Source organism: Oryctolagus cuniculus, chromosome 8, assembly GCF_051225735.1.
Source record: "Oryctolagus cuniculus isolate XC-2025 breed Fujian yellow rabbit chromosome 8, ASM5122573v1, whole genome shotgun sequence".
Lineage (NCBI taxonomy): Eukaryota > Metazoa > Chordata > Mammalia > Lagomorpha > Leporidae > Oryctolagus > Oryctolagus cuniculus.
The window spans coordinates 107,645,234-107,654,435 of NC_142874.1; the positions used below are offsets into that span (position 1 = coordinate 107,645,234).

Consider the following 9,202-nt stretch of genomic DNA (forward strand, 5'->3'; position numbering starts at 1 on the left):
ATTTAAAAAAATCTAAAATAATTGTCTAAGTGGAAAAAGAGGAAAACTACAAACATCACTGCTAAATCTTGAAACATAGCCACAAGGTTTATGGGTGATGGTTGTAGTATCCCCAGCTTCCCTGAGACAGTCCCAACCTATACTTCCTGCCCTTGTGTAATTCCTCTTAGCACCATTTTCACTGTCTGTGACATCCTCATTTGGATGACAAATGATATGTATCTCTACCTTCTTATACATCACTTTCTATTCTCATACTCCTGTAAGATCTCTATTTTCCAGGATTTGGGCTTCATTCCAAGACTAAGAATTATCTTCATTCTTGCAAAAGCTGAGTTACCTATATTCAGATTTAAACACCATATATGACTCTCAAATCTGAAAGAGAACTTTCCAAAAATCATTACCCAACAACAACTGGCTTTATCAAAGAGATTAATAGTGAAAACAGAGTCTCAAGGTATGGTTTAGAAGTTCTGGCATGTTGAAGTTTAAAAGGAAACTAAGAACCAAGTTTGACATGGTGGAACCGATGTATAATTGATACCACTCAATACAGTTTTGAATGCAGATAAAGGCCCCATCTTCCAGTTCATTCATGTATTTATGTAATACTTGGAAGTTTAATATCTGGAGAGAGACAACTGGAAGCAAGACTGCTCTAAGCATGGTATCTGGCTTGCCAATGGTTTTAGGTCTTCGCACTAAATTTCCACTGCTTTGCAGTAACAAGATGTTGAAAATCTGGTTTTGTTGTCTAATCCAGCCTTCAAATAGTCCAGCACTTTTTAGAATTTCCATAATTTGTCACTACTTGATAGTTAAAGAAAGTATTCCCATGGCCCAGATTGATTAAATGGTTGTTGTGGTTTTTTTTCACATTACAAATAAATTTGTTTGTCTTTTCCAAAGAGTGAGCAAATGAGTCGATAACCAAATCAGATATCACAGAACAGCATCTTGTACTTGGCAGTAAGTAGACCATCTCTCTGGAATGTGTAGGAGACTAAGGCAATGCCATGAGTTGTTTACAAGAAGTGTTTGTTCACTGCATTCTGTAATGCTCCCAGCCTGCACCTAAGTTGAGACTATCACATAGTAAATGACTATTGAGGTTTCTGTGCAAAGTACTAAAGGATATTTTAATTGCTCCTTTTCAGAAAATGAATACCTTCCAACAGACACATACCAAAAGTTATTCATATTTTCTAGGGGAAGTGAGAATTGATTCCAAGTGTGACAGTATGACAGCTGGCCTTGATTCCCCTTGTTGTTTCTCTGGATGTTTCCTTGTGTCCTCCATATATTTCTCCCCTTTATTTTACCTTCATGGAAATCTTTATTTCCTATCAATTACTCACCAAATTCGCACAAGAGGAATCTTGGTAATTTTTCTTTTTTTTCTAGTCATCACTGGTTGAGTGGTTGCTATCACTACCTTCACTCTCACTCTCACTGTCACTATCACTGTTGTTACCATTCCCAGGCTTGCTCTGACTGTCACTGTCATCACTGCTGTCAGAGGTGCTGTCACTACTGTCATTGCTGTCACTGTCACTGCTGTCACTGTCACTGCTGTTGCTGCTGTCGCTGCTGTCACTGTCACTGCTGTCACTGTCACTGCTGTCACTGCTGTCACTGTCACTGCTGTCACTGCTGTCTGATTTGCTGTCACTGTCACTGCTGTCACTGCTGTCACTGCTGTCACTGCTGTCGCTGCTGTCTGATTTGCTGTCACTGTCACTGCTGTCACTGCTGTCTGATTTGCTGTCACTGTCACTGCTGTCACTGTCACTGCTGTCACTGCTGTCACTGCTGTCGCTGCTGTCTGATTTGCTGTCACTGTCACTGCTGTCGCTGCTGTCTGATTTGCTGTCACTGTCACTGCTGTCACTGTCACTACTGTCACTGCTGTCTGATTTGCTGTCACTGTCACTGCTGTCGCTGCTGTCACTGCTGTCATTGCTGTCACTGTCACTGCTGTTGCTATCACTGCTGTCACTGTCACTACTGTTGTTGCTGTCACTGCTGTCACTGTCACTGCTGTCACTGCTGTCGCTGCTGTCACTGTTACTGCTGTCTGATTTGCTGTCACTGTCACTGCTGTCACTGCTGTCTGATTTGCTGTCACTGTCACTGCTGGCACTGTCACTGCTGTCACTGCTGTCACTACTGTCACTGCTGTCACTACTGTCTGATTTGCTGTCACTGTCACTACTGTCATTGTCACTGTCGCTGCTGTCACTGCTGTCTGATTTGCTGTCACTGTCACTGCTGTCACTGTCACTGCTGTCACTGCTGTCACTACTGTCACTGCTGTCACCGCTGTCACTGCTGTCTGATTTGCTGTCACTGTCACTGCTGTCACTGCTGTCACTGTTACTGCTGTCTGATTTGCTGTCACTGTCACTACTGTCACTGCTGTCTGATTTGCTGTCACTGTCACTGCTGTCACTGTCACTGCTGTCACTGCTGTCACTGTTACTGCTGTCTGATTTGCTGTCACTGTCACTACTGTCACTGCTGTCTGATTTGCTGTCACTGTCACTGCTGTCACTGTCACTGCTGTCACTGCTGTCACTACTGTCACTGCTGTCACCGCTGTCACTGCTGTCTGATTTGCTGTCACTGTCACTGCTGTTGCTGCTGTCGCTGCTGTCACTACTGTCTGATTTACTGTCACTGTCACTGCTGTCACTGCTGTCACTGCTGTCACCGCTGTCACTGCTGTCTGATTTACTGTCACTGTCACTGCTGTCACTGTCACTGCTGTCACTGTCACTGTCACTGCTGTCACTACTGTCACTGCCGTCACTACTGTCTGATTTGCTGTCACTGTCGCTGCTGTCACTGTCACTGTCGCTGCTGTCACTGCTATCACTGCTGTCACTGCTGTCTGATTTACTGTCACTGTCACTGCTGTCGCTGCTATCGCTGCTGTCGCTGCTGTCACTGTCACTGCTGTCACTGCTGTCACTGTCACTGCTGTCTGATTTACTGTCATTGTCACTGCTGTCACTACTGTCTGATTTGTTGTCACTGCTGTCAGTGCCGTCACTGTTATCACTGCTGTCAGTACTGTCTGATTTGCTGCCAGTTTCACTGCCATCACTGCTGTCTGAGCTGTCATCATCATCATTCCCATTGCCATTACTGTCACTATCATTAGTGTGTGATGTGCTGTCACTGTTACCATCATCTCCTTCTCCTTGAGAGTCACTGTCATTGTCTTTATTTTGTGATTCATCAAAGTTATTGGAAGTATCCCCTTGACTATTGTTATCATTATCACCTTCTGAATTAGCATCATCACTGCCATTAGACTCATCACTGCTATTGGGATCATCTCCTTGCATGGATTCATCATCAAAATCATAACTGTCATACCCATCACTGTTGCTGGTACTACCTGGTTTGCTGGGTTCCATTTTACTTCCAGGTACCAATTTCTGACCGGGTTCTTGTATGCTATTAATGTCTCCATGTGTCTTGACATTCCCTTTGTTCATGATCATTCCATGTTGTCTTTTACTTTCTCTGTCTTCGTGGACTTTCCCAGCTTCTTTTGTAATGTTATTTCTGATGGCACTGCTGGGAGTTTTGATTTCTATCCCCTATGGAATAGTGAAGGAAAGAATGATTGATTAGTGAATAGTTAGTGCAAAATTGTATTACTCTGGGGAATGCTTTACCGGGAAATGTGACCACAGAAATTGGAGTTTAGTTCAGCTTTCAGTATTTCACTAGCAGTTATTCATGAAAACATTCTTTAGTAAGTATTTGTAAGTATTCTGGTATTTAGATTCTACAACAAGCAGGCAGTAGGAACTTTTGAAAACAGTTACACAATGGATCCATAATTTAACCTAAGACTTTTCTAAAATTTTAATGGAATGTTCAGAAATGTCTGACTTCAAAAATTGTTCAAATATTTGAGGATTATAGGTGCAAAAATAATGGATATTTGCCATGACTTATTTTAGTGCTACCACAAGTGACTTGAGGGGAAGAATTTAAACTGTCACTGAAAGAAATCACTTCACAAACTAACCTTAACTTGGCCCTTCCCAGCAGTGCTTGGTTCTGATTCCTTCATGACTCCATTTTCCAGCCCTTTGCTTTCTCCATGATTGAATTTCTGGGTGTCCTCTACTCTTTGGCAACCATCTGAGCCCTCCTCACTCCTGGAAGTGTTGTCCCCATCAGTGTCATTTATGGAAACTTCTTTGTCCTCAAGGCCATTGTCTTCAGTGCTGCTTGAATTTTGACCTGTGCCATTATCATTTTCACCTTCATTGCCATGACCCTGACTTTTCTGGTCCTTGCTGTTACCACTGCCCTCTCTTCCATTCCCTGTTTCTTCATCTCCACCATTGCCAGAGCCCTGGCCTTCATCTTCATCTTCTCCATTTCCACTAGGAGCCCCATCAGAATTTTCCAGGCCAGCATCTTCTCCATTGCCTGGTGTTACCTCAGCCTCAGTATCCCCATTTCTCTTACCTTCTCCAGGAGGTGTTATTGCACTTGTGTCACCCTCATTACCTAAGGAATTCCCATTTATTTTATCCTCATTATGTGTACTGTTATTTCCATTTTCTGGGATTACAGTGGAATTTTCATTTTGACTTGCATCTCCAATGTCCCCATTTTGTGTGTTCTTATCAGTACTTCCATTAATATCACTCTCATTTGCTGTTCCAGCATTGTCAACAATGCTAACTTGTCCCCTAATGCCATTTGCTGTGTTGTTAACTTCATTTCCATATATCTCATCACTAACATAAATCTCTGGCTTTTCTGTGCCTTCATTTTGATTCCCAATATTCCCATCTTCATCAGCTAAAGTGGAATCTGTGGAAGAATTCTTCACTCCTAGTTCTGCCCACTCAGAGCCATTCCCTTCTCCTTTGTAACTGTCTTTGATATACTCTTGTCTTCCTCTTTCACTTTCATTCAGGGGAATATCACTTTCTCTGAAGGTGTCATTGGCATTTAACTCATGCTGAAAAAGAGAAATAGTTCAGAATGAATTAGGAGTATTCAGGTGGCCACTTGGCAGAATGGTTAACAAGCCAGTTAAGACATCTGCAGCCCATATCCAATTGTCTGAATTTGAGTCCTGGCTCCATTCCTGATTCCAGCTTCCTGCTAATGTGCATCTGAGAAGGCAGCAAATGATGGCTAAAATACTTGGGCCCTTGACACCCACATGGGAGATCTAAATGTAATTTCTGGCTTTTGGATTTTCCCTAGCCCAGCCCTGGCCCTTGTGGGCAGCTGGAAAGTGAACTGATGGAAGGGAGCGCTCTCTCTCTCTCTCTCTCTTCTTTTCAAATAAATGAAACTTTTTGAAAGATTATGGGCTTCATCTTGAAAAAAAAGTGAACCACAAAAATTAGTGACCACTTTGGGAAAGTAAATGGAATCTAAAAACAAGTTGGAAATAGAAAATTAAAAGGAGCCGGCGCCGCGGCTCACTAGGCTAATCCTCCGCCTAGCAGCGCCAGCACACGGGGTTCTAGTCCCGGTCGGGGCGCCAGATTCTGTCCCGGTTGCCCCTCTTCCAGGCCAGCTCTCTGCTGTGGCCAGGGAGTGCAGTGGAGGATGGCCCAAGTGCTTGGACCCTGCACCCCATGGGAGACCAGGATAAGTACCTGGCTCCTACCATCAGATCAGTGCGATGCGCCGGCTGCAGAACACCGGCTGCAGCGGCCATTGGAGGGTGAACCAACAGCAAAGGAAGACCTTTCTCTCTGTCTCTCTCTCTCACTGTCCACTCTGCCTGTCAAAAAAAAAAAAAAAAGGAAATACATTTTATATACTATACCTGTATAGGCACTTTTGGTGTTGCAAGAAGATGTAAACCTACATATTTATCAACAGTGTGTCTTTCCAATGGTTTAATTTCAGGAACCTGTGAAAGCGAAAATATTGAATATTCTAAATATTCTTTGTTGCTCACTACAGACACAAACATACACATCCATATTTTTTCCTCAATTATGAAAAAAATCATAACTCAAAGGCCAACAATAGGATCTAATCACATAGGAAAGAGAAGTGATTTGTTACAAGGTTTATGTAGAATTTAAACTAGACAGAAGGGTGTTTCTCATTATGGTATTCTCAGTTTTAACAAAATATTGACCAGACCACTATTCAGCTGCAGAAGGAGAATAGTCTTTTGTAAAAATGAGGAGATAGATCATTGGTGTTTCTGTACATTAAGCCACTTGCAATAGTAAAAGACACACTCCACATACAATCCTAGTCAAAACTTCTATGAGATGAGTAGGTGTGAACAGAGCCAATGCAGAAGCAAAGCCAAATAAAAATACTTCTACACTCTGCAGGAGCCATTGGGAATCCTTGAGTAAATCCTCAACCACGTAAATACCAAAATGCTTGGTATTATGAAAACATTAAATATGAAGGCTAATACAATTAATTTCCCCATATTTTCTTTATTGTTAAGCTATATACTCCAAATTATCCGCAGTGAACACAAGCAGAATAATTCTGTCAGTGAAACATTAGTTTTCTCATTTATTTAGAAACCTTATTTTGTGATATAACTCATCCTTTAACATTCCCTAAACAACACAGGACTTTGCTGCTTTGTTGATAGAATGAAATTCACCATGGATGAAGCAAAGATAATCAAAGTCCTCATGACTCCTGAACCTTGAATATAAGTTAATCTAAACAAAATTTTTAAATAATAATCCTTCTGACAAGATGTGACATTCAACTGAAAGAATGTAAGCATGAATTGAAGCGCATATTGGGTTTTGTTGAGACCCTATATATATATATATGTTGTAATATATTTAATGTAAGTTGAGATATTTAGATTCAGCTTATCTGCAAAGTCTTAAGGAGGTTGTGTGTGTGTGTGTGTGTGTGTGTGTATATATATATTTATATATGCAGGTATATATATATTAGTTTAAAATAAATAGTAAAGTAAGAAGGTTTCCTGAGAAAGGCATACTTACTGGAATGGCCCATGCCACTGCCCAAATGCAAAGATATATAATTATCTTCATTTTCTTTAGGAATAATAATTAATGGCTGTTTAAGAAAAAAAACAATTACTTATAAATTACAAGATGAAAACCACAGTGATGTTTTACTTTGGTCTCTGATTACTTGCACTTTTCCAGGATAAGGAGTGTATATCCAACATTAGTAGATTTAGAAGAGTCTAGAACATACCTAGTATGGTTATGGAGACATCTTGGAGACTTATCAGGATCAGCCCTCATGGTGCTTCCTAGATTTTTCTGCCTGTACCAATGAAGGGCATCAGCCATGTAGGTACAAGGCCAAGGCCATAACTTTGTCTTCTGCTGTTCATGGAGATAAGAAGATCTCTCTCCCTCTCACCCTCTATCCCTCTCTCCCTCCTCCTTCCCCTCCATCCCTCTCCCTCTTCCTTTCCCCCTCTCTCTCCTAAACAGTTTTCATTCAGTCTTAACTAATTGTGATAAGATTGTGCTTAAAACATGAAGCATTTATAATCCCCACCCAAATTTGTAGAATTGGGCTAAACTAGACTTTAAGACAGAGAAGTAAGCGACCTGAGAACCCCTAGGCTAGTGGAAAAGACACTGATAGAGACCTAACCTCAGATTCTGCCTCTGCTACTTGCAATGTGAGCTTCAGAAATTTCCTGTCTGTGATAATAATGACACCTGTTCTTCAGGAGGAGCTAAGGTTTAACAGACCTCTCTGAGAGACCTGCTATGACTCCATTTCAGAGTGTTGGTGTCTCGCACTTTTTCACACCCAGCAGCCTCTGCACTTGTTACTGAGAACACACTGCACTGCTTTAAAATTGCCTGGTTATTTGCATGTTCCCTGGCCCCATGATAAGCTCCTGGGGCCCAGGAAAGTCTCCTGGTCGCTACTGGATTCCAATGCAAAGGACAAAGAAGACACTTTGTGAATATTACGTGAGGAATTAACACTTATTAGTTCAAACAGAACCTCACACTTTCTTTAATAAAGACAGCCATTTGGATGTGGCACTTCTAAAACATAATACTTCATCCTTGTTGGAATCCAAATTCAGAAATGATCTAATCTGTGTTTTTTGATATAGAGGAATAGATATTCTCTAATCTATGTGCATCAAAAATTTAAGTTCCTACTTATTACAAATTGGTTTTCTTGATATCACGAGACCTTTGCTACAGAAATGAAAGATCTTTTCTCCTACTGCATGCACTCTTACTGGATTTAAAGATTGCAATGTTGCATGCCAAAAATGGCCTTGACTGAATTTAATGGCAATAGTGAAAATATAATAAAATTTCCATGAACATCAAGTCTTGTGAATTACTGTCATTTCCTCACAAGAGAGAAGGTACAGTTCCGGAGCTACTGTGAAGAAAAAGTACTTCCTCTTGTAGTTGTTCAGCAGGAAGCCAAGAATCCTTAGACCTTCAAAAATTCCATAAACTAAAAGGAGGCTTAGGTGACCCTAGAACATGTATAATGTGGAGCTCTAGGGCTCAGATGTTGAAAGTCAGCTGTTATTAAGCAGGATTTATGCTGTTGTGTGCAGTCCCAAACCTAATTATGACATAGATTCTGTAGAAGGCCAGTCTACACTGTGATTTGGAGGAGCCACCATGTCCTGGAGGGGCGCACCCATAAGGGGGCCAGAGTTACATGCATCCCATTTATAAACTGTAATCAAGCGAGTGGGTATTTAGCCTAGTAGTTGACACCCACATCCCATATGGGATGTGCCTAGGTTAAATTCCCAGCTCCAGCTTCTGATTACAGCTTCCCAATATTGCACACACCATAAGAGAGAGCAGTGATGGCTGAAATTATTGGGTCCCTATCCTATGTGTGAGATGTGGGTTGAATTTCCAGCTCCCAACTCAACTTTGGTCTTGGCTTTTTTGAACCATAGGATTGAATCACAGAAGGGAGCTCTCTTTCTGTCTCTGACTCTCTTCTGGTACTCTTCCCAACCCTCACATAAATAAGTAAAAATTTTAAAATGAACTGCAACCCAGCAACTTTAGTTCTCTGTCTCTCTAAGCTCTTCTACAGAACCACCACAAAGAGACACTCTTCACTGTTACCAAGGCAGGTAACAGAGTTGAAAGACTACTACAGAAACAACCTGAAAGTGTTAGCCTGAAATGGAGGCTTCAGAACTGTATGAACCCTCTTCAGATTA

The 9,202-nt window shown here is 41.3% G+C and overlaps 1 protein-coding gene across 1 annotated transcript; it reads right to left on the minus strand.

Annotated features, from left to right (window-relative positions):
- Positions 1-1,403: 1,403 nt before the first annotated feature.
- On the minus strand, positions 1,404-7,049 carry DSPP (dentin sialophosphoprotein). Its single transcript, XM_008267875.3, has 4 exons — positions 6,999-7,049; positions 5,828-5,914; positions 4,052-5,002; positions 1,404-3,614 (listed from the first exon to the last, which is right to left on the minus strand). The coding sequence occupies exons 1-4, from the start codon at positions 7,047-7,049 to the stop codon at positions 1,404-1,406; spliced, it is 3,300 nt and encodes a 1,099-aa protein (XP_008266097.3).
- Between the last annotated feature and the right edge of the window lie 2,153 nt (positions 7,050-9,202).

What these genes read in the sequence shown, in the direction of transcription:
- DSPP (XM_008267875.3), bottom strand. Translation starts at nt 7,049, where the DNA reads ATGAAGATAATTATATATCTTTGCATTTGGGCAGTGGCATGGGCCATT. An exon ending in CAGTGGCATGGGCCATTCCA is followed by an intron (nt 5,915 to 6,998) that starts GTAAGTATGCCT and finishes TCGCTTTCACAG; the next exon opens with GTTCCTGAAATTAAACCATT. An exon ending in CACCAAAAGTGCCTATACAG is followed by an intron (nt 5,003 to 5,827) that starts GTATAGTATATA and finishes TCTCTTTTTCAG; the next exon opens with CATGAGTTAAATGCCAATGA.